Source organism: Bombus vosnesenskii, unplaced genomic scaffold (genome assembly GCF_011952255.1).
Source record: "Bombus vosnesenskii isolate JDL3184/JDL3185 unplaced genomic scaffold, Bvos_JDL3184-5_v1.1 scf7180000013267, whole genome shotgun sequence".
Taxonomy (NCBI): Eukaryota; Metazoa; Arthropoda; class Insecta; order Hymenoptera; family Apidae; genus Bombus; species Bombus vosnesenskii.
The window spans coordinates 8071871-8098221 of NW_022882927.1; the positions used below are offsets into that span (position 1 = coordinate 8071871).

The 26351-nt window shown below is 43.0% G+C and overlaps 1 protein-coding gene across 1 annotated transcript in view; it reads right to left on the reverse strand.

Moving 5' to 3' along the window:
* LOC117230780 (alpha-2B adrenergic receptor) overlaps positions 1–22801 on the reverse strand; it is a 114096-nt gene extending 91295 nt beyond the window's left edge. The window contains exon 1 of the mRNA XM_033488553.1: positions 21185–22801. Within this exon, the coding sequence (XP_033344444.1) occupies positions 21185–22336 (1152 nt within the window). The 5' untranslated portion in view covers positions 22337–22801. The remainder of the gene's footprint in view (positions 1–21184) is intronic.
* Positions 22802–26351: the final 3550 nt, after the last annotated feature.

Genomic DNA, 26351 nt, shown 5'->3' on the forward strand with positions numbered 1-26351 from the left:
TTTTGACGTTGAACTTCAAAGTTCGAGGTGGTTCGCGAAATCTTTGTCTACGCGGAAGCTTCCAGATTAAGACGTTTAAGAAGTTTACCCGCGTAATCAAAACGACTTCTCGACTGAGATTGCACTCTGTCTAACAACGCTCGAGAACCCTTGATGTTTAAGAAGCTTGCAAGTATCGACGAGTTAACCCTGTAGATACTTGTAGCAAAAATCAACGGCGATGTCGAAAAATACGAAACAGGCTTTCTCGTTTTCTTCTGTTCTCCATCAACCGATCTATTTCCATTCTCTAGAATAATCTTCCATACTTTCGATACAATGATAAGTACTATTAATTCGACCGTATATGTTAAAATCATGGAGAGCGGAGATGTACATATGTTTGGAAAAATTACACCACTCTTATTTCTGTTAAGGAAAAACTTCGATTGAACAAATTTGTCCTAGCAGATGAAAGAATACTTCGTGCATCAAAGAGTTCATAGCATTCTAACATGTCAAAATTATAACTTCTACGAACGTTCGTGATCAAACGCTAACACATCAAGACTCCCCCATGCCATTCCTGATCTCTGAACAAGGCCATTGAACGAGCGTCCCGACTGTCATTAGACGTCATTACCTAACGTAGATAATGTCGAGGGACGATTAATTCGCGGCCACCCTCTTGGGAACTATTTCGGGACCGGCTCTTGAAATTATTATAATTCAAAGGAAGGTAGTCCCGTGTGTATCAGCGCAGGAGATGCCGGTCTAAACGTTATAACGTAAATCCTGACGGTGGTCCCAGCCTGGTTTAGGCCATTCTCGATATGATAATTAGCATTAAACGTACACGACCCTGGCGAGTATTTGTCCTGGTTAACAACACGTTCGTTTAACGCCATTCTCCTCGTTTTCTCGGAATGGAAATTATTGTTCGCCGTCGACGAAAGAGCGCGTTTCTCCTCCGCAGTTTCTACCCGAGAGCCCGTGGGCTATGCTTCTGTCGCGCCACGATAAATACTGTAGTCGCAAGAGTCACGCGAACTTTGCGTAATTTTGCTGATCTCTCTGCAAAAATATCAGTTTGCTCGCCACAAGTGAGAGAGAAAGTAGCACACAATTGTCTTGGTAATTAACTGGCAAGAGGTGCTGGTAAATTTGTCAGAGAATTGGGTCGTTGAAAAGCTTACTTCGAAAAGAGCCACTTTTTGAGATGATGCAGGGTATAGAAAGCGTTATCCGACGAGATAAGAATGGCGTTAAGAGGAACGACAGAGAGAAATCGCCCGGAGAATCCAAGTATCGCGATCATTTAAATCCTCAATTACTCAGCGGTCCACTAGAAAGAACAGTCTCAATTTTTCTGTCCAGCACAGGAGGAAATTCTTCCTGAAAGCGAAGCTGCCTCGTTACTCAACATCTTAAGCCGCGGTCGCGAAATAAATAATAATCCTTACAAGTAACGGTGTCCGCGTGATCGTGAAAACTGAGCGACTCGAATGGATGGATGGAGTCGGCTCGAAGAAAATGCACGGCTGCTGCCGGTAATTCCGTGTGGAGTTGGTTGTTCGCGCACCAAGAAAGCCGGGGAATTACGGCTTATCCGAGCCTCGTTGGAAGCTCGTTGAGCGAAAAAGAAAAAGATACGGCGCTTAGATGTGCAACCGCTGCGCTGGAAAAGCAAGGGGATGCAGTGGCCACGAGGCAGGAAAAAACGGACCAAAGATGGTCCGACGGAACAAAGAGCTGCAACCAAGCCATCTGTAACGAGCCTCAAAGGGCAAACACCTTGCTTGGAAACTTTGGCTATACCACTTCGATTTTCGAACCATCAAAATTGGATATAAGCTTGAAGGAGCTTTGAGAAGTACGACGGCTAACAAACCACCGTGTTTTAACTTTACTTTTTGTTCGACTTTACTTATCTACGAATGAAAAGTTTCATTTTACCATGAAAAAATATGCTAACGAATAGAAAATACTGTAACGCTTAACTCTAAAAGCACCTAAAGGTAATTTCATTTTACGAAGTCAATATGCAAATAATAATAGTAACGAATAGTAAGAATAAACACGATTGACTCTTTGACTAATTACCCTTTTTACCATACCAGCTCTTCAACGCTTCTTCAACATTTTTTATCGACTCCTTCTGTTTTATTTTTGTTGATTTTTGCTTTTTCTATCTATTCTTTGGTTGTTTTGCGGTTGTTGTCGTTTCTTATTTGGTTTGCTACTTTGGGAGCGGAGAAGGTCCCTTTACGAGGACACAGCAAATACCCGGGCCGGAAATGGAGTCACGATGCGAAGAATCGCACCGTGTCTGCCTGCATTCACCTTTAATTATGTTTCGGATGCGAGTAATTACGGGACAATACCCGCAACCGTAATTAAATTTCATTAATCCATGACCGGCGAAGCGTCTTCTTTCCGAGTTACGTTTATCTCGAGATTGTGTGAATAATCCGCGGACCCAGATTTTTCACTTGAAAGTAACGGTGAAGATGTCGTAGCTGTCCTCGGCAGATTATTAACATTGTTTGACCTTAATCCTGTGGAACTAGCAGAATAATTTGGTTATAGATCACGTTACATCTGAGACTTTAATCTGTGCTCCAATGCCAACGAACATACATGTTTTATTTTCCTAAAATGTTTACAAAAATCCTCTATTCATAAAATGGATATAATACGTAACTATCAATGTGACAAATATATTCTCTTACGACAAATTAAGAGATACATCCATTGTGGAAGAAATATAAAACATGCACAGATAAATAAACTAACACAATAATTAAATAAATGGACATTAATTATAAAAAGTAGTCGGAATTTTTTGTTTACAGAAATAATCATAAGCAATATTAATTATGTTCGATATATAGAAATGTCTGACGTTCGACGAAATATCCAAAAATACACATGATATACGTTTATGTCCAGTCCGATCCGAAAATATATACGCATTAATATATCACGCGAAGCTACTCTTTGTTTGCGAGCTGTACAATGTGATTGTTCAAAAATATTTCTAAAAAGAATTTGCACCTGTCTAACAGATCAGCCGTCATCTGCGTGGAATTAATTAAAATTTACTGCAGTTATTATCATAGCCGAGTTAATTGCTTGAAAGTTAATGCTCCTTCCTGTTAGATAATTTATGAATTTGTTCATACGTTCATAGCGTAAATTAAAAGCACGATTAATCTGTCCCTCTTTTCTCCTTCCTGTATTTCCTCCCTTCTTTATCCCTTCCATTCACCGTTCTCCTTCTCCTTTTCGTCTGCTTTTCCAAAAAAATCAGCAAAACGTAACATCACATTTCCTACTCTCTTAAAGTTCACACAAGGGAAGAAATTGTAACAGAGAAGAAAGATAAAAAATTGAGCAACAGGAAAGCGGCATTTACCGGCGCAGGAAGAAGTCGCGCCTAGCAAAGTGGAAAATATAATTGCACCGTCACCGGTCGGACGATTAATAGCCCGAATGACGCGCTTTGCATGCAGCCTCCGCCGACACAGACGCCGCGCCAGTTCAATTGTTTTTCACGCGTGCACCCGATTACTGTCCTCCAGAGTAAAAATGCGACGCGAACGTGTCGCCGATATCGCGACCCGGAAACTGAAATTCGAGGCCGCCGCGTTATTTACCCACCCACGTATCGCCAGTGGAACAAACGTAAATTTTACGCAGCGCACGTTCGCAGTTTCGCGTCCCTTGTACGTCATGTTTTCGCAATTTGCTCCTTATCCCCCTCGATACTCGCTGCTTCTTCATTTCCAGAGATGATATTTCTTTGAGAACAAGTTATTTTAGAAAATTTGTACTTCTAATATAATCGCTTTTTGCACATTGAACATTGAGGTTTTTCTATGACCTGCCAAATTCTTTACACAACTAATACAATAATTTACAAAATAGACCTTCACATTGATCATATGAATTAATATTAATTTTTCTTTCTTTTATCGTAATTTCTCACATTTTCTATCCATTCATCAGCGATAATTTAATGAACTCTACAACTGTCTCAATGTTACTGAGTACACTGATATCAGTGTACAAAACATTAATAATCAGCCACGTATCGCAATCATATTTAGAAAGCGATGGTATTTGTATTATAAAATATGTTGTAAATTATATAAAATAGAAACTACACGAATACTTATTGTTCTCGCATTATATTTTTGTCCATCTTTTAACTTACTTGTCTATTTTGCAAATTGTTTCAATGACTTATTCTCCCTTGTTTCTTAATATGATATCTAAAAATTCTATGCAGTTATAGATTGCAGCTTGTTTCCATGACAGATTCTCATTCTCGATAGTACGGAAGGGTATGCTGATCATCCGTAATGTGATTCGGAAAAGAAACGCGGAACTTTCGCCGTAAAGATCGTTCCGTGAAAAGTTTCAGTGCGGTCCCTATCAACCCCTGTCTCGTCTATGATGGTTACTCACCTCCATGTTTCCTTCCGGTCGGTAGTCAGAAATTTCCTTTTAAACGTGTCGCGTCATAAAACATGCCCCCGGAAGTTAAGATCGTCTCCCTGTAAAGTCCGTCGAACTTCAAACTTCATCGGGCTTCAAAGATTCAATTAGATGTTTCGCGTGCGATATTTGACGGCAAGGAGATTTTTTTTTCTAAATAAAAATAATAATTCATAGTGACAGATGGCTTATCCTTGGAGTCGCATCTGATAACTGAATCATCAAGTCCGAACAAATTCTCGTTCTTCGATTTCGTTGCTGAAGATATTATTTCACTGAATAAAAACTTGAGATATCGTTTTACTGAATAAAAGCCTGTCTGACATTTCTATGCTAACAGGAAAAAGGAACAAATCTAGAAATCCACGCACATTAGTGTTGCTTTACTCTCGAGAAATTATTCCAAAACTTTCTGGGAAGATTGAAGTTGAACCTAAATAAGACTGTCGTGACTAAAGCGGTTAAAAGCAGCGGGTGAAAGAAACCCGAGAAGAAAAGGGAAGACACGCCGTCGGTATCCACTGAATTCCACCCTTCGCTTTCTACGTTTCCTGTTCTCTCACGGTGGTTTCAAGTTTTCTTCTTTTATCAACCTAGCCAGCATCCGCTGACGTGATTTAGCCTTTTGATAGGCGGTCACCGGGTGTTGACAAAGGCGTCTATCGTGCGCGTTTCTCACCGTCCGACTCGACCTCGATCTGACTACTGGCACTCGGCCGGCGGGGCGACTTAACGCGGGTGCGTATCGATTTAATTTGTGACCCAGGCCATGCCGATTGGCCGATTCGCCACCAGTTCCTGGCCAAGAGGTGCCGCAGGAAATAAACGACGGGGTATTTCGGTTTCTTCTGACTTCGCAATTTTCCAATGACGCAATACTACATTGACGTCAGTCGAGTCCGAAATTTGGACAACACGAGAGTTTGACAACCAGTGGTTTATATAAAATTACGTTGGCAGTACGTGGTTTTATTTGCAGCGAATGGTAAAATTGTTCGAAATTGATAGTTAGAATGATCGATTAAACAAATTTTGAAACGTTCGCGTTCAGTTACTATTGAAACATATACATACATACATATGTATACGCATATACACACATGGATACATACAATCATGTTTCCCAATAAAAGTGAAGATTAACTTAATACTATGAACGTTATAAATATTGATATATTAAATAGTTGATTATTTATACGTATAATTAATTAATTTAATATTAATGAAATTAATATCCACTTTGACTTTTACGAACAACATTTAATTATATCTTAAGATAGATACGTGTATATACTTGAAAACTAAAAAATTAGCTGTGTATGAAAAAGAAAATTGAAACACATCGGTTTAGTAAGTTTGGTAGTTCTGATATTACAGTAGAATGATACGTTACTGGCTAGACTAACGCACATCTCTATAAATCTGAAACAGATATCAAAAGAAGTTAAGTCGTTTTATCATCGTAATCGTTTCCTCGATTAGCATAACAAAAACGGTCGGAGAATGGCCGTGGTTCGAGAAAAGTGTGGAGTACACGCGAAATTGCTTTATTCCTTGCAGATACTCGAATTGTGGGAGTATGCTTTGGCGAACGGTGAAGCGATTTGTTATTCCTTTCGTGCAAGACACTGGGTGAATTATCGGTGCTGTTTCTACTAGTAGCAGCGTTATAGAACCTTCTTGGATGGGTATGAATAACGTTGAATAGTACGAGCTATTCAACATAAAAGATTACCATTCGTGGGTGATGATTATTTTGTCTTTTCTAAGCTTCCATTGATTATGCGTTTCTTACGTTTCCGCTTAATATTAGAAGCTTTGTATCCATAGAAATTATTAATCTTGTCGTAAGCATCGTTCCACCAATAACTTCATTCGCCACTCTCGTTTCGTCTTCGAAAACCAAACTCAACAAACGTTTCTCGAAGATAATAAAGAATACGTAGAATAGCCGTAATATTGGTTTCTCGGGAGCAATCGTGTTTACACTTTGCACTTGCACTTTGCACTTGCACTTTGGAATTACACTTTACGCGAACGTTTCGTAGACACTGCGATGTACTTCTTCACGGCAGACCTGGAACTGAGGGCTTCAGGCCCTAGTGTTTCCATTTATACTGTTTCGCTTGGCTGATCAAACTGATGACTCAACTCAGAAGTTCTAACCGGATGCTCAACCCGGACACGATTGTTACCGAAAAACCAATATCATGGCACTTCACCATCGTGCAAGTTTGAGATCTAAAATATACGAGAATTGTCTTTCGACTAACGGAAAAATGTAGGATGAATCCATGCGGTGATGAAGCAAATTTATATTCCAGAAGAAAAGCAAATGCTTATGTTACGTTGTGCGACATTCTATCTAGGCCAGGCCACACACCGCGGACAGGATGGCAACCAGATGTCCGCACGCCTTCACTGCGTACCTTCAATAGTCTTAAGAGCCGATCATAAATCTTAGAGGAATTTCTAAGGTCCTTCAGACCGAACCAAACATCTGCACTAAGTCACTGTCTAAAGGTTATTGTTTACTACGGAAAGATAGAAGTTCGTCTTTCTCATGTACGATGTTTTACACTAGCAACTTTCTCTCGGGGCGGTTAACACCCTTCCTCCACTCTTCCACTCTTCCACACCAATCCAGAAAATTAACCTATTACCAGAGAAGTCCTTCCCTCACTCTCCCAACAAGAACTTGGTCTTAACAAATCAGCTTTTCTCGCATCATTAGACCCACCCATCGCAAGTGTCCTCCGCTGCATCATCGTTACAGAAAGTCAGTCTTTATACGTTTTTTAAACCTTCAACATCTAAGCCTGCGTCGCGTACAACACCTTGTTACTCTAGCTATCAATCGAATTAATTGTACATTTCTAGTTAAGAAGTTGTTGGAATAAACATTAATTGTATTCATTAATTCAGTGTAAAATCAATTTAACCACCCCTATTATCGCAAACGAAATTAGGGGATCGATCACTTCGTGGCGTCGATTATCCAATCGTAACGGGAATTTACGAATCCCGTTGACGTGCTTCCTCGCGATCGCGTCTCTCCGTGAATGGTCGAAACAGCTTACGTCAATATGTAGAAGAGCTTTCCAAAGAAGAACGACTCCATATCTGTTGATCCCACAAAAGGAAAGAAAATTTCTTTCGGTCGTTACTTTCCTACTACTTTATACAGCTCAATGATATTTGTATACTCGTAGTGGAAATCCACCAAAGTAACATTAATACTGTTCCATCTAACAAATTTCCATTAAACGAGAACAAAAGCGGGCGAACAAGAACAGAGAAAGGATTCACGATTTCTTAACACTCACTCTTGCTCGACGCTGTTCGTCCTGTTCGATCGGACAAAAGAGATCCTTCCTCGGCTTTGAATTCCAAACGCGAGCTGCCTCGCGAGCTAATTGATCGAAGAAAACTGAATCAAGACAAATAAGGTGGCCGATTAAATGAAGACAAACGGATCTGCTGGCCAGCAAATTGTCGGAGCAAGATGCATCCGCGAGACCAGGAGGCGCGCCGCTCTAAAGTGGCGCGATTAATGGAAGCTCGCTTACAGAGCCATTCGTTTCCACACCCGGAGTTTATTTGGAAGAAATTAATCGACCACGGATGAATCGTCCGTTCAATGTAATGGAAACGCGTTTATTGACCTACGAAAGAAGCTTTATTGAAATTGAGAATTTTGGGTTATGGTTATGCAACGCGAGTGAGACAAAGTGGTCTAGGAACTACAGGCGCCGCTGTATTTCGCGCGATTTAATGTTTCATATTACTCTTGTCCATGAACGCATCGGCTAACTTCTTTGTCAAATTTAGATTCGATGCAAGCGAATGACGTAACTTCGTTCAGATTTCTTGAAATAATAATAACGATGTGAGCTTTGATAGCTGTACAGTGACGAGCATATGTACGGGCTCACGAAAATATACCACGCGCTTATAGACAGTTTTTGTGAATATATTATAACAAAATTGCAAAATGACATCGTCATTCGTGTCTCTGTCATTGATCGTCGTTCCTCGAACAATTCACAGCAACAGATCGAGTGTCAACAGGAAAATTAATGGAATGAAGCTATTTTTCAGATAAAAGGGGAAAGACAAATGTTTGTCGAGGAAAACGGGAACTTTTATTTCGTACTTAGACTCGTCGGAACGGGTTTGTGTTAAACTGTGGCGGACAAAAGAATCCTTAATGAGACAGGAGCAACAGCGACGCTATTGCATATTCCGGAAGATTCTTATTAAACCGGATAACATTTACACGAGTCTAAAGGAAACGCCGCTGACATGGACATTCTGAATCTTAACTGGCTGAGTCTTTTATCGGATCAAAGCCAGCCCGAACTCAAAGCTAACTCCTCCTTGGGGTCAGTTTTGTAGTCAGTCACGCTCGTCCACGAAAATGAACTCGGTCTCGCGAGTCTCTGCTAGCCTTTTGCGCTTGTACGTTTCAATTAAGGGGCGATTAAAATGAATCCGCGGTTTTGTACGCCGGTCAAACGGCCATCGAGGAGAGCTTCTCGAGATCAACGAGCTTTCCAGACTCTCATCGTCCGAACTATCCAGATTTTCGTTGAACTCTCCGTTTCTAGCGCAAATCTCCTACGAAGATAAGCATCAAGCTATTGTATCGAGATTAAAGGATATCAAACTGAAAAGAAATTGACGAAGTACGATGAGGAAGAGCGTGTGAAAGAGGACAGAGAATGAGAGTATCAACGAAAGCTTACCCGTGTTCGCTCATATTAGAGTAAATCGGAGCTCGAATCCCGGACAGCAAACTTCCAAGTTCCCCCATTCGCATTGATCCCGCGTAAGCATACATCTCAAGCAGCATTACGCGCAGAATTATTTACCTCTTGCCAGCATCCACACCTCCGAGGATCCAGACATTCCCCGCGGAGCTTTTCGCGACTCCATCTTATTAGATGTTGCATCGAAAGCTTCGACGCCGTGATGAAATTTTCGTGCTGATCCATCGAATTATTAGAACGCCTGGAGGGATCTGTATCGATATTCTTCGGATTACGAACGACGTGAGGTATTCGTTACTCGATTTGCTCGCTCCATACTGCGCGACATTCCACGGATAATTAATATCGCGTTTAATCATCCTTCACGTAGCGTAATATGTACATAGGACGCAGAATTTCACGTGTGATACATTTTACACGATTAAAATTAAAATATCTTTTAAACTATTTCTTCGCTTAAAAAATATCAAGAACACTGAAAACTCGAAAAAATATGCTTGAAGTAAGAAAGGCTTGAATCACAGCATTCGCTGTTCTGAACCAATTAACTTTTTCCTTGACACAATTTTTTCTGTCGATGAAAGTAGTCAATAATAAGATATAATAGAACTTAATGAGAATCTCAATCTTTCTAACTGTTTTATTAATATTAGACACAGGAACACGATTTTTTAAAGATAAATATAACAAATTTTGTTCGATTTCAATTCCTCTGAAGATCGTATCTCGATTTTCCACGATAGTTCCTTTAATAGATGTTTTGACAATCGATGTTTTGTATCTAGGCATCCAAGATGAACGAAACACTGTGCATAATATCTTGTAATAGGTTAATAGTGTTAATTGGTTTAGTTTTGAAGTTAAAGGTCGACGAATACTAAAAATGGAATAACGTTGGTTAAAAGAAGGGAAAATTAAATAGACGAAGATATCCCATTAAAACTACGGCGTGCAGATTGTGGTTAAAAGAAAAGAAACGGAGGAAATGGAAATGTCGGATGGAAGCTGAATATTCGTGAGCGAGTGTCAGGAACGAACGAACGACACGTCGAAACGCAGAGGATATTGTAATAGCGGAATAGGAGATGTTTCGAAAATCGAAACGAAAAAATCGAATTTCTACGACCAGGCGTAGGATAGAATAAATACGAGACGGTCCGATGGGACTGTCTTTGAGGGTTGAAATTCATGAAATTCAGGAAATAAATTTAAAATTCAGCAGCGAAGGCGACGTTCCGGTACCTCGAATGAATTGGAATTTTTCAATAGGAAAAATGCAGATCTATTTAACCAGCTTTTGCAAAAAGATATTTTTAACACATCAGAGTTCATTGAAAGAATATTTCATTTAATTCTGATGATTTTCTATCCGCAATCAATATATCTGAAGTTTGAATTTGAAGAACAAATAATGGATTACATAAATCATTTTGAAAAACACCTTGACATCGTCGTTTTAAGAATTTTTCAATCGCAGAGGTAAGAATTTTTATAAATCGAAAATGATTAATTACTTGTTGGGGAAGTGCACTGAATCATATGAAAATTGCTTTGATCAACAAATATCTGGTGCAATATTTTAAAGAAATTAAGCGCAGTTTCGGAAACATACACAAACAGACCACCCGGAGCAAGGTAAATCGAGCGAGCAAGAGGAAGTTGCAAGAATCGCGAACAAAGCTGTATGCCAGTAGCACGACGTCGATTTTCACCCTTTCAGCCTTCGGCCAGTCGTTTTCGACGTGGTTTACTCGAGCCTCTCGATTAAGGCTGCCGTTCTACGTAATTATCCAATCGATTTCGAGGCCAGGACTCATCGTTTCTTCCGGCGTATCGGTCGGATCGACGGTCTCTCCTCGTTACCTGTAATTTCCAGACAACCCGCCGATCTAATTCAGTCAAGGTGTTGATTCGACGTGATTAAATGTATCAATGGGTCTTTCCTCGGTTACCTCGGTATATCCACGCAGCGAAATAGAGAAGGTGTAACCGACAATTTTCGACGAGGATGAATAGTTTGCGGATAAACGAACCAACTTGTCGCAGCGAAATGAGTTTGCTGGGCTGTGGTCCGTCTGCTCGACTCCACGTCCACGAACCAACCGGTTCCATCGGAATTTCTCATCTCTGCGCTTATTCGATCGTCAACCGATCAGGCAAATCACTTTCACACTGAAAAGTTCGTCGGTCCTTTCCTTGCGCCGTCGCTATGAGAACCGATTTGTTTAAGCTCGAGCTCGATGTTTTCGAACGAGTGGCGTTTGCTTTAAAGTGAACGCGTACACGCAAGATGCAGTAGGGAACACAGTGGATAGCACTAATTCGAGGAATTATTTAATTTAACGAAAAATTTAATAAATTTAACAAAAAAAAACTGTCTGACTAGACTCGTATAATGTAATTAGTTAACTATTGGAATATTATTAATACCTTGCAAGCTGATATAATTTTTCAACAAGCATATTGAGTTCCTTGTGCTCGATCTTAATTTCTTTCATTGTTACACGCGTATGGAAGAATGTTAAAATAAGGTTCCGAAATATTTACCAATTTCTCCACTGTATCATACGCAATCGTTTGTGAAATTACATTTTTGGTCATATTCGAAGAAATAGAATGTTTGGACAAACATTTGAAACAACTGAAAGAAGTTTTTCAATTTTCAATTGGACTGGTAGACTACGTGTAAGGAGGCGTTAGCAGTAGGATGTCCAATTAATCCAGGCCAGCTTTATTACCGGAGGTCTAGTGCGGTCTATGGTTCACCAAGGCACACAAGGGCCTGTCGGATTTATCATGCCTAATCGGGCAGCCGCAGTCGTGGTCGTAGAGCAATCGTCGCCGCGACGGCCGTTAATCCGTGTCTTCGATCGCAGCGCTCGCTTTTTCACCGATCTGTGTCAACGTTCGATCATTCCACGCCAGTCAGCTTTGGGCGAGTGAAAACTCATGGTCAAACCGCGATGTTTGTCGACGATGCGCCTACACCAGACGGCAGATCTAAACAAGATCTTTCGACCGTAAAAGCTCCGCAAAAATTCCTACTACGAAACTGAAATTTTTCGTTGGTCTCAAACGTCCATATTATTTGTATAGTTTACGGACGTTTTCATCATTCCGCAATTTAGAGCCACGATGACAAAGGATTTACAAAATTTTGCCAGTTATTCGGTTCACTCCGGCGCAGTAATATTTAACTTCTCGCGAGAAATATCATTCGACAAGCACAGGCCCGAAAAAACGTTTATCCAGTAAACCGTTCATCTCGAGCGTTAGAAAAAGAACGGTAATAAATTACTGGCGGTACAAACGTTACGCTTTAAACCTGTGAACGTGATTACACTCGGCGCTCGGAAATGAATTACGTTATCATAATTGCGATAACCACACATCAACGTAGCATTTCATAGAAACAAGCCGAGATCCGCAAAAAATTTCGCCACGGGTCATGGCCGCGCGTTATCCGACTGGGTTATGAGATTTCGCCGTAAAACAGTACGAAGAGACGAAGTAGCTCCTACAGGGCATTCGTAATCAGTTGAAATTTCCATGTTATACGGTTCCTTAGATATGATGAATCTCATAAGACAATTGAATAGCACGTTCATGGTTTATTTATAATGGAAAATTCAAAACGAGACAATTAAATTCTGGCGAGAAAATTTCTCATTTTATTCATATAAAGTAAAAAAATCTATTTGGAGAAAAAATTTTGCACGTGGCTGTATACGATGTTTCAATTATATTTGAACATAAGCGTCAGGAAAGATCGCGAGTTCCTTGGAACGACGTTTGAGAGAATAGAAAAAAGGAGAAATTCGTGCCTCTAAGATACGCTTCGAACAAGCCACGTGCATTGTGCATTTCGTTAGCAGCAACTTGCCGCTGGAAATCGAAGACGATACTTTTGCGAGCTCGTTATCGAAATACACTCTGTAGAGGAAAGCCGATCGCAGTGTTTCGCTGATATCTGGAAAAACACGACTATCACGATGCTGCCCATTGTTAAATTTTGCGAAATAATGTCCCTATTAGTTTTACTCGTCGCTATAAATAATCCAAAAATTGCAAAAAATTTTTTAGAAGCACCATCGTTCTTTTGCCGAGGAAGCTTCCTTTAATAGTTTTCAATTTTCATATTTCACATTACATTGTAGTATCGGAAATTTTGTTCGTTTAGATCTCTCTTGATACAAAACATATTTTAACAGCCTATACTCAATTCAACAATTTGATGTATAGGAAATATAGCCTTTCCTATTTGTATTACAAATTACGAATTTTTATACCAAAAGTCTCCGGATTCAGGAAAAATCCGTGCGAGGGTGCGGGACAATTAAATGAATCGGATTTTCTAATTTAGAAGCCAGTACCATTCTCAAGGACAAACGCAGGCGAAGCTCTGAGAATCAGTCGTCTCCACTGCCAATAAACTCGAATCCTGACACTCGATGAAACGTGAGAGTAAAAATACGCGGGATATCGAGAGATTACGAGGTAATAGGAAATCGCACGAGAAAGAACTCTCGATGCATCCCGCTACGATCTATCGTAGCTATCGCTTCCCGAATTTTCTTTCATTTCTACGTCACGGTGTCCTAAGTATACAGGGTGTCCCAGTATCGATGATACAATCGACAGGAAAACGATTCAATATGTAAAAACAAATTGAAAATATAGTTTTTTGGAAAATAGAGTTTGAAATATTGCCAAATAGGTATACTTAAAACTCGACCAATTTCGAACTGAACAAGGGCGAGTAACCGATAGAAGATTGTTCTATGGGTGAAAATAAGTCGAGATAATAGCCAAATTAAAAGAGAGTCTTAAATGAAACAAATTTTTATAGCGGGAGACCAACATAAAAAGTAGGAAAACATTTGCGACAGTAAAACGAACAGCAGGGCCGGTAAATCTTGCGAGGTATCGTTGAATCTCGACGATGTGTCAGGGAAAATTGGGTTCGTGCTTCGGGGGCGGTCTGAGTACTCGGAAATTTTATTTCGACCTCCTAGCGTAGTCGAAATGCACGTCGCGAGTATCGTTGAATTCTGGGAATGAATCCTTTAACATCTTGCTTATACAACCGCGATTTCGTCAGTTTCGTGATTTCAGGGCAAATCAATCGGTCGAAAAAGGGAGAAAAGAAAGAGAAAAGGGAAGGAGAAACTAGTCTGAAAGAGTCCAACGAATGAATTTTAAAGAACGAGTGGATGTTTATTTAAAATACTGGAATTGGGAGTTGCTTTCTTATTCCAGCAGACTTTCAACTGTTATTAAACGCGAAGTGACAGAGTCTTATCATCGTATGGATTTAATAAAAGATTATGGGCAAAACGTTAGTTTGCAGATAGTCGTTATAGCCCAAGATACAAATGGCTTTTACGAAACATTTGCGACTTTCGGTTCGATTATGTTAATGGATATCCCAGCTTAAAGGTTTAATTTATGACCACGTTATATTGTTGTCGCGCGGTATATTTATAGTTGACAACATAGCTCGTATAGACACGCCGACCAAATGGCTTCGCCGATGCAGTCGTCGCTGTATCGTCTCTACGCGACACGTGCGATCGTGCTGCGTTTACCACGTCAATGGAAATCGTTTCCAGTTCGATGGAAACAATTGTGGATTCACATCGATTCGCTTTGTCGACGTGGCATTGCCTTTGACGCTGTTGGCCCTTTGAGTCCATCGAATTTTCGGTTCTTATTTTACGCTAATTTTCTTATTCTAGCATAATGACTTTTCACAAAGGAAAACCAATTTGATAGGTTTTCTGTTTGCCTTTTTTAATTGCAGTTAAATATAGTTAAAAGTCAAGGCTGTCGGACGAAAAGGAGTTTAGTGGCAAGTTGCTTCGTAATTTGGGTAATTCGATCAATGGACGCGAAGAAATCAGTTTTTCTTTCGAACAGCGTAACTGTAAGCGTAATGGGGGATTCGGTAAATTTCAAGGAAAATACAATTTCCAGCATTGTTGCATGAACGCTTTAGCTGGAAAGGCAAAGGCCACTGTCAGAAGCTTCGAGTTCTTCGCATTTCTCGCCCGAGCGAGCTGCAACTCCTTCAACCCGTCAATCCAACGCTGCAATACGCTCGAGCGTGGCGTTTTTGCGCCTTTGCAAATTTCATTGTAAATCGTGCACAGCCAAGCATTTTCTTTCGAACATTGACGCGAGCTCTGTCCTACCTCTGGAGCAATCACGTGCACACTTCAAAGTGAACCCATCGTAGGCGAGAATCCTTCGAGAAATGTCGTATCGTCTTCTCGGAGCTCTCGACTGGATGCACCATTTTCCGGAGAAAGCCTTTCGAAGATGAAGTCCAGTAGTAAAATTCGAAGAGCCTACATTTTTTAAACCCTCCATCATTTGCCAGCATCTTCTCGGCGGTAACCTTTTTAGGATTAGAATTTCCCTTTGCCAGTGAAAACGCTTTTTTTATTGATAATAATTCTTTTATTATCAATGGTACGAATACATATTTTTAGTTCGTTGGCTTTCGCCAGGCTGAAAGAAACGCCATATTGATTATCAAACCCCGTTCCATCCAACGTGATTTCTTGATCAGTTTTTCGACGACCTTCCTGCATTCTTCATTTTTAGTATCACGAAATAGTTGCGTCTTTTCGCCGAATCAGTAGCTAGGGCTTCAGCCGTAAAAACTCACTAACACTTTGATTAACATTTCCATTGCCCGCGAAGACAGCGAGACTCGAAATGGCCGCGAAAGGATTTCCATTTCATTACCCGATAGCTCTTGGCCAGGGTTAATTCGAAATTCCCCGAACGAAATCGACTTGCTGTCACGTCTCGCTGAGAGGGATGGGGAGAAGAAACCGGAGTCTCGGTAGAAATTTATTAGAACTTGTAACAGATAATGCACCCCAGAGATGCAACTTCCGTGCGCCAGGCGTGAACTTAAGCGCATTAGGAGATTGAAGCACGTCCGTACCCGGGAGGCTGTTACGAAACTTAAACAAATGTCTGGTCCGCTATTTATCCGAGCTGCTTAACAAACCCTTCGAAACGTACCATATCGCGATTACTTCGCGAGAACGAAACGAAGTCGTTTGAAGGTTTCCACGTCGCGTCAGCATCCGAAAACGTGTTTCATGACAAGACAGAAGAAGCGAGGTTGTCTCGACCAAGTGATGAATAGACGTGAAATGTACGTGGTGTTTCCAAAGTATATCTCAATGAAGTGGGGGATAATAGGCTAGATGATTAAAGGAGCACTTCTTGCTTAAGAAAATATATTCACGTGACAGGTCCGATTGCTTTTCATTATAGCGACAGAACTCTCAAACTATGCAATGTAGAAGCTGGCTGTCTATTGGCGAGTATTCACTAGATATAAATTGATCAGAAGTAACATTAATCAATTGCATGTGGGAAAAATGCAGAGAAAAGTCGTGATTTTACAAATAGTACTTTTTAAAATCTACGTTTATGCTATCCACGTGTGAAGAATGAATTTATGGAAGCTGAGAAATTAAAAGATATACTAAAAATGGAATTGGTCAGTTTGACTTTTGAATATATCAATCGATAACTAGATTTCTATAACTCGTAATGAAAAAGATGTTCCTCCCGTCATTGCCTATTTGATTAATCTACACTCCTGAAACATCTTGTACACGTACAGTTGTTTGATAAACTGTCGAAAACGAGAAGAGTGGTTGGATTTGGAAACAGGTCTGTAGTTTCAGTCGTGGATCTAATTTCTTAAAGAGCCTGTAAGCTCTTGAATCTTCTTACCTCTTGCTTTGCACACTGTTTTCCTGAAGTTTCTTAGGGAAACGACTACTATTTAATGCACGTTCCGTAAAGGATCAATTGTAAGAAGAGACAATAAATCCTAATCCCTAAAGGAACATTTCCTCTTCTTCTTAAAATCTCCGATTTATTCCTCTGTCGCAAAATAATTCATCGCTTGTATCTTATTTTTTGCTCGAACTCATCGCTTGCTTCGACTGACCAACGAAAGTATCAAGCTGTGGACCATTATAAATTGTGCGAATGTTTCAAAGGCCATAAAAAGTCCGTTAATTACGGACTAATGAACGATGTAACAGGGGTCGAGGTGAAACGATACTTTCAACTTTATTTCCACTCCTTGAAAAGTTGATAGTTAAGAGACTTTACGGATGAATCGCGGCAACGCGCTTTTATGTTCGAAACACTTTAATCGAGCACAAATTCCGGCGACCAGAAGCCTGCCACCCTTTTAAGTTCCGGCTTCAGCTTTCCTTGACGAGCTTTGTGAAGCGCTTTATAACCACCGACCTCTTTGTCGCGGGTCTTGTAGACGGAAAGACCCGGTAAACAGTGAATTCCACTTTTTTATCGAAACCTGTTCTCGTTCTTCGAACATAAACCGGTCTCGTAATTGCATTACGCGATAACGTTTGCTTTTTGCCAATGCTATAATACCAGTGTCTCCTTCTTGTTTCGCTATTTGGCAAGCTGGCCATCTTCTGCGACGATTCTATTCGCTAAACCAGCGTCTGCTAGACCACAGCTAGATCGAAAATTCTCTGAAAGGCGCCACCTGAACTACGACGCTGGCTTTTTTATTCCAACGATTCTCTCTATAACAGACTACAGCTCTTGCCGAATACGATATTAGGCTCGAAGAAAGAAGATGTTGGCCATTTCGTGGCGCCAGTTATCGGTAAGAAGACGTTTCTAAGCGATATTCGCACAATCGTACCGCGCTAATTTCGTATCTGCGAGGATTCTGAAGAATCGTCGAGGACGGAGGGTGAGAAAGAAACGGAAATGAATCTTCCTCAAGGCTGCGCCGGTATTTTTCTCCGACGTGATTCAGCGTTGGCTCGCGGTAGAACCGCTATTACGAAGCTGACAATCTCGCGACCACCGCGCCGCTTGTCGTTGAATCTCCACGAAGCGGTGACAAATGAACAGAGACAAATACTTGCTGATAGAAGACGGCCGAAGAGAGGGACGAAGGATTGCGCTTCAATCTTTTAACGCGATTAGCTTGCCAGCCTTTGCTGAACCAGGAGGAAAAAAGCGATGGAAACGAGCAAAAGTCTCGGCGTTTCCCGTTCTTCCACTCCCGTGCGCTCTGACAGCGCGTTCGCCTGGTTGCTTTTGCCGCTTAATTCTGTTCTTTTCTTTGCCATTTCGTTAAGCATTCGTAGTTGAGAACTTCCCTCGCGGGACCAAGCCATTACGTCCCTTATACCGGTGGAAGTAGCAATAATCTATCGCGCAGAGCCGAGTGAGTAGGAAAATTTCAAACCAGTGCTACGAGATTATAATTGAAGAGATCTACGTTTGTGCACAAAGGCAATCGTAACTTTAAATCTCTTAAAGTTAAATCTCATAAATTTTACATGGAAAGAAAAGCATTTTGTCATTTAGCTATCATAAATCCAATCGTATCATCAGTCTTCATATTCGATATACAATGCCGTGACACGATTTTCTTTCACACCACGATAATATCATCATTACATCACGATATAATTATAATTCAAGACAGCCGATACCTCGTCTGTCTTTCAGGAAACATCTGATATTTCGTAAAGAGAACGTATGACAGGCTACAAGTCTGCTAATAGAATCAACAGAAGAACAAAATTGTCTTAATAAGATATGATCAGATCCGCGACACAGAACGGTGTTCTTGCATTACACGTACTCGTGGCGCCGTGCGGCCGCTTAATGGCGCGCGAGCCGGATTTTACACGAGAGAGACTCGACCGTATCGCGCGAACTTAATGCCGACTTCAGTCAACACGCGCGGCTTAGCCCGATAAGCTTAGCCCCTTGATTCCGCGTCGCGCGGCGTCCTGTTCCCTGTCACCCGATTTCATCTACCTGCTCCTCCTATTACACTCTCTTCAGTCATACCAACTTCGCTTATTCATCCTTCAAGCCGCGCGAAATTCACGAACGTTGGTTCGTGATTCGCGTGTACCTAATGACTCGCCCCGTCACGATACGCTTCCTTTGAACACCACAGGCGATAACTTCGGTTACAACGCGACTTTTTCGCTTTCTCTCGATGCCTGCTCGAAGAAACTTGTAACAAGTTCTATAGAGAACCGACTAATCTCAACGAAAAGTCGTACTAGTTGGGGATAATGTAACGTTAACTTTCAAACGCATAGTAACATACGCTCCCTTTCATAGGTACGAAAACAGAAGAGGCAACATTGAACGAGTATCGGAAAATTATTATAATCATTGGCACGTTATTATTATTGCATTTGGAATATAAACTATAAAAATTCATATATTCGGTATTATAATGACGATTAAATTAAATAGCTTCCTCGTCTATAATCGTCACATTTATCGATAATTGTTTAAGTAAAAGACTACAAAAAAGTGACGTAGGCATTTAAAACAATTTTTCTATAATTGTAATAGGATTGAGGTTTCGAAATTTAAACGAACGTAACTTGAAGCCTTGGGCACGTTGTTAAGAGAACAAAAGGCAAAATTGCTTGGTAGATGGTTAACAAGCGAAATACGAAACCTTTTTCCCGTCGTTAGATCTCAAAGGTTATTAACATTGCGAAGCCAGAATTGGCCGAGTCATCGTTGCAGCCGGCAACAACAGGTAGCCTCGCGAGGTTCGATTGCGCGTATTAATAGCGGCCGGTTGGTTTCGAGTTGCGTGGCTCGTTTCTGAAAATTCGCTCCGTTAAAAAGTTCGCGTTCCAGTCACGAGTGCGCGAGGCTTAATTAAACCGCGCGCGCAACCGACCGATGAAGCGGCGAAGCCTTCCAATTAGCGGGAAACAACGTGATCAACGGGAACGATAAACCTTTGGGTTCCTCGAAACGTCGACGAAAATTCGCGTTTCGATCCGCAACTTCGATTGGATCTGGCTGCGGAAGTAGAACTCGTTGCGCTACAATGGAACCGTGTTTTCGGAGAAAGTCAGAAATGAAAGAAAGAAATTGGGATAGCGAAAAAAAAAAAAGAGAAACACGATGGAATTGTAGAGAAGTCAGCAGTAACGCGCACAAAGTATCGGGGGATAGAGTTGCAATCTTGCAGAACGTTTTGTGGAGGCCGACATAAGCAGACTTCGAAGGGTTGGGCATGAAAGTGAGTTTTACCGATGCATAAAAGGCGACCGCCCGATTGTGTGACCAGTATAAACCGACAAAATACCATGTGCGAGGAAATTTTTTAGTATACCGTGTCTATTTTTCTACGTGATTTGAATGAAGGTCTGATTTTAAGAGTAAACGATCTAATAAGTATGGCAATAAAATTGGTCTAAGCTTCGTATGTTTACGATGCAACCCCGTTATTCGTACCCGATCGCAAAAGGAACTCGAATTGATCCGATAAATTTGAATCTCTGATTCTCGCTATTTGCCGGTCCATCGTTTCTCCCACTCGAACAATGAATCCATCTATTGGAAGTAATTAAGTGCTCAAGCGGGATTCGTCGGTGATAAGTGGACAAATTATACGGTCAAGTAAGAACGATCTGTACCTATGGTTACCACTCGGCCGGATAAACGATTTCGCTAAAAGTCGTTTCAAAGATCGCGAAGAAATTTCGTCGTCTTTTTTGCTTTCTAGACTCCTTCTCGCTACGACCGATTTAATTTCGCGTCTGGAAGATGAAACAGGAGCTCGTAATCTGTCATCTGCAACGACCGCCCGACCCCTAACAACCAGTTTCGGGGAAATAATTAACTCTTGTATTACCCGCTCCTGTTTGCTCGAGTGCAACCGAGTAAATTGTATTTTAAACAGTAACTAACCAGACTAGGATTCGAGCATCTGTACCTTTCCGCGTTATTCCGTCTCTACTTTATTCCCTTATAAGATTTTATTCAATTTCATTTCTGTCAAATATCGTATAAATTGGACGATGAACGCGAACATGTTTAATCGTGAAATGAAAAAAAAGGTGATCTCTTACCTTACACTTGGGATATTCTTCAGCAGGCGTAGGTCTCTTCCAGCCCAATAGGGGTGGTATGCAAACGAGAGCAGACAAAAGCCACACGAGCGCTATCATCAGAGCTGCCCTGGCCGGAGTCCTCTTCTTTAGGTAATCCACCGCCTGCGTGATGCTCCAGAATCTGTCCAAACTTATCAAACACAAGTTCATGATACTGGCGGTGCACAGTAACACATCCATGGCCGAGTAAATGTCACACCACCAATAGCCGAAGATCCAGTATCCCATAATTTCATTTGCCAACGAGAAAGGCATAATTACCAGGCCCAGAAAGAAGTCAGCCACGGCTAGGCTAGCTATAAACCAGTTCTGTATATTCTTCAGTGCTTTCTCGGTGGCTATGGCAATGATCACCAGCATGTTCCCCACGACGATCACGATCATCAACAGCGTGGCCAGGATGGATGCCAGAATGATGTGTGGCAGCGTATATCCGGATGGATACAAGCTCTCCCCGAACACGACGTACGACGTTTCGTTGCACAGGCTGCCGTTACACGGGAACAAGAGACTCTCGTTGAAAGAATCGTTGAACGATCCACCGATATCCTCCATTATGCCGCCCAAGCCGAACAACAGCTCCAGCTCTCTCAGACCTTCTACGTCGTCCTGGTCGGTGGTGACACCACCGGTGGTACTATCGAAAGCAACGGTGCTTTCCGCGCTGGTATTAGCGACCTCCACTTCGCCCAACTGTTCGGTGACGAGGAAGGGCAATCTGGTACCCGACACGATATCCCCAGCACGGAATCTAGCGCAGGCACAATCACCGGTTCTCTCGATCGGTGCCACCTGTCGAACGTTTGCCTCGGTAGCCGTGTCGTTGCCGGTGTCGGAGGATTGCTGTTCGACGTCTGGTCCTTGGTCGATTTGATCGGGGATTCGGGTGGTTCCACGATCGTCGTGAGTCGTGGTCGCGGCGGCTATCAGCCGGTGCAGTTGCTGCTCTTCGGTGAGGATCGCGCTATCAATCGAGTGGGCCTCGTTAGTGGAAGACGTAGTGCCACCGGTTGGTCGAGACCACGTCATGTTCTCGTCGAAGACGCTGGTGGACGCCGTAGTCGGACTACCGGCGGCGTCGATGGTCATAATGCTGCCGAGGAGCGGCATCACTCGCACCCTCGCCGTCGACTGTAGATGCTATCTCGACAAAGTCGAGGCGGACGTGGTGGCCGCGCGCGAGTAGCAGCGTGCACCGGGTGCAAGCTCGAGTAGCAGCAACAGCAGGATGGTAGTGGTCTCGTCGCATCTCGAGGCCAGGGGCGTCATGCCCGTTTCAGGATGAGGTCATCGTCATTAAACGGACAATGGCGTGTGGCCTGTGTAGCTTCTTGGCGACAGCGGATAATCCGTTCCTTCTTTCCTGGATCTCTCTTCGGTTCGAATAGAGAGGAAGGAAGGAAGGAAGGAAGGAAGGAAGGAAGGAACGGCTGCTTTTTCTACTCGTTACTTGACGCACAGTCCTTTCTGTATCGAACTATTGTTCGTGGGAACTTGGATATTCTCGGCTATACGCTTTCTTCGTGAGAAACGTATGTACTTTTGTATATAGTTTCACCCTCTGACAAACGAGGGTGTAGAATCACTCGCTCGTTGTGGGCCAAAGTCTTTTAGAATCTGATTTTTAGGCGATTCTCGCCTGGTGATTGCCTACGTACCACCTTCCTGTTCCACGTTGTCGCGCTGGTAGGTTGGCCCTTGATTTATTGCTTGCGTGAGTTGCGACTCCCTCTTCGTATTCCTGGTATTCCGGCCGGTCTCACGATGACGGAGTTAATACGGAAAGAGCGTACAGAGAGATTTATGGATAGTCCGCTGGCTGGTTGGATTCAGGAGATAAAGCCGGATAGGGAAAGGGAGGGAGGCAGCTAGACGGCGAGACGAGAAAGAGAAAAGCGGCCAAGATGGAAAAGAAGGAAAAGATAGAGATTGAGAATGGGCGTGAAAAATTGGTCCCCCTTTTTTACCTTCCTCTTAGATTAAAGCTCAGACACTTTCGAATTAAGCGAACAACGGCCTCCGCGCGATCCGATCGCCCGACGATGATTCTTAAAACGAACTGGTTCGCGAAATCTACTCGGCAGCTATCGACGAGGAGAAAATTGATACCAAGACGGGTCGTGTAGCGTGTCACTTACGACGTTCGATATTCGAGCTATATCATCGTCGAGCTTTCCCTACTCCCCGTAGCTTTTCGTACACGCTTGGCTCTACGTTTGCTTATTCCCGAGTCCGAATGGCGCCCTCAAGCTAATTAATTATCGCGCCCCGGCTAAAAAGGCTAAGCGCTGGATATATACCCGTACTGCTCCGACTTGCGACTTCAGCGAATTGTTTACGATTAAACTCGTAATTTACTCGTCCTGTTTAGTAACCGAATGGAAACACAGAATCGAACGTCGCCTACCACGGGCGAGACAACGAAAATATTCCGCGACAGACAGATTATTTTATATAACTCTACGCACACACAGACACACGCGGCGACGAATCGCGGAACCAGCTTAAGTCCGTAAACGTTCTATACATACACATTTACACGTAATTTGCGTTGCTACTTAGAATCTCTTTGGTTCTCTATAACTCTGATAGGCTCGATTTATTAAATCGTCGCTGCAACGTCATTGCGAGATGGTCCTTAAGTCGTAGCGCAACGACTTATCCTGGTTTATTATTACGTTATTATTACGTTATTATTATAGTGCTAGCACGTAGATCGTTGGAGGAAAATGACAAGGACCGTGGTACGAAAATGAGTACGCGAGAGGAAGGAAAAAGGAGAATGCGTCTAGGACGTTCCTTCGATCAAAGTCGACGTCCTCGACCCATCTGTACACCTATTTACACGCTCGAGATTCGTCGATACACGTCCCTGAACCCTTTTCCCTACCGCCCGACCTTTAACCCTCTCCTGTTTCACACGGCTGGATCAACAGGATTCATTCGCGCACACCGTGTCCTCGAGTTCGGAATCGGGTAACCTTGCACCAACTGTGCCACCGATTCACGTCAGCTGATCACACAGCGACCGAAGTTCTCTCGACACACGGCAAAAGTTCGCTCGATTATTCCCCTTTGTTCGTCGACACTCTCAGCTTCCAACCACGAAGCACACGTCCCTCCGTAATTTCGCGAGATCTCGACCAGTAGCGAAGATCACGGTTTCCCTCGTCACGCTGCTAGCTTCTCCATCGAGCTTGACATCCACCACGCGTTCTCCTTCGACTCATTTCCCATGAGAAGCGCCACTCGACGATCGTCGATCGTTATCGTTCGACCCCGAGATTCTTTTCCTCCGAATCTCAGAGCAACGTGGACTTTTTCTCTATCATCGGGATGGATCGCTTCGAGCTTCACTTTGGAATATTCTTCGACAAAAGACTTGCAAACCGGAGGAGCAACGATCTTCGAATTGCCCTTACGTTCCTACCACGTCGTCGTTTCCGCTTGGCCCGTCACGAGGTCCACCGTCGCACGCACGATCCTCGCGGGTTCCTCTTGGAATCACACACGACGAAACACGCGCGGGAAACTCGAGCTTGCGACTCGACGAAGTTCAAGGATAGTTCGAAAAAGACGATTTTACACGAAGATGGAACGATCGAGCGCGGGACACCACTTGCCGGAGACGAGATTCGAAACGACGAAGGGGTAAACCTATCTTTCGATGTTCGAAACTTCCAGCTAAAGTAAACGATAAAAGCGGTAACGGACGTGGCTCTGATCGTGTATCGTACGATAGATTCTATTTAGCGAGTATCAGAATCGTGCGAATCCTCTCTCCTCGTGGTCCTTGAACGGCTGATGCGTGCGTGCGTGCGTACGTGCAGACACCTCGAGGTTGTCTCGTGGATGTTTGGGAACGCACTGCAGCCGCGAGGGACGAGCCAGGAACTCGGACTCCCTCTCGTGTCGTTCGCTGGATAGAGACTCTCCTCGCAGGATCGAGGCGGGCGTGCGACGAAGAAAGTTCGTGGAGAGGGATGGAGCGAGAAAGAACGAGAGCGACTGGTGTGCATGTGCACGTGTAACTCGGTCCACACCGACGTTCGAGCCGCGTGTCCGTGGATTCTCCGCACTCTGTCTATGTTTGTGAACGTGTGTGCATGTATGTGTGTGCACGCGCGGGTGTGCACGCTATCGTATAGGTGAGAGGACGCGGCCGCGCGCGCGCGCCTCTACGTGCACGCGAGAGAGCGAGCGAGAGGGAGAGAGAGAGGTTGGCTAGCTCACTGGAGGCTGACTGGTGGCCCGACCGACCGGTCCGTCCGTCGGTACCAGCGTCGGGGCGCCGTCTGACGGAGTTGCGAGAGCTGCGGCGCAAGCGTCGGGACGCCGCCAGCACCCGACCGACGCGGCCCGACAGTCGACTTTGGACCATCGACCGATCGGTCCGTTGGAGAAAAAATACGCCTGTTCTCCTTATTCTGATAGCGTAGCTTGCCCTTCTCTTTGCAATCTTATCTATGATATCTTTACGTTCGTGCAGCTTTTAAGCAAGGAAAAGGTAGGGAGATTTCCTAGAGTCGGTTAGCAATTATTCGATCGATCGAAGATGATAAATCTCTTTCCTATAAACCCAATAGGCGAAATGGCAACCAGTTGCCAGTTCCCATTGTTCGCCAGATCGATTTGCCCGAATCTCAGATTAGATCTGATCAATTGAACCATCCGGGTCATTGGAAGATGCGTTCCCGCCAGGCCTGCCGTTCCAATTGCCTAGCAGACTGTAATCCATTGCGTGTTGATCGATTGTCCGCTCCGCTTCATAGATCGTGATCGTGACACTAGCAGCAGGATATTTAATATTTCAATTAACTTTGAACTATCCAATTAGACTACTCGCTAATGGATAGCTTAGATACAATAAAGCCGGATATAATTACCAAACCAGGCCAAGTTCAGCGGAAAACTCCGCCAGCTATTCCAAACATCCCCCGTCCAATCCTCTTCTATATCCGAACCATTCAGCCGAGCCGAATTTGGGTCCAGATTTATCCAAGTAATCCAGCGAGCAGCTGGAAGCGTCCACCCTCAACCCCCGGGCTTAATATTCGAAATAGCCATCCCCTCGAGCTATCCCTGCCGCCACTTAATTGTTCACGTTGCTCCCTAGATCGTGAAG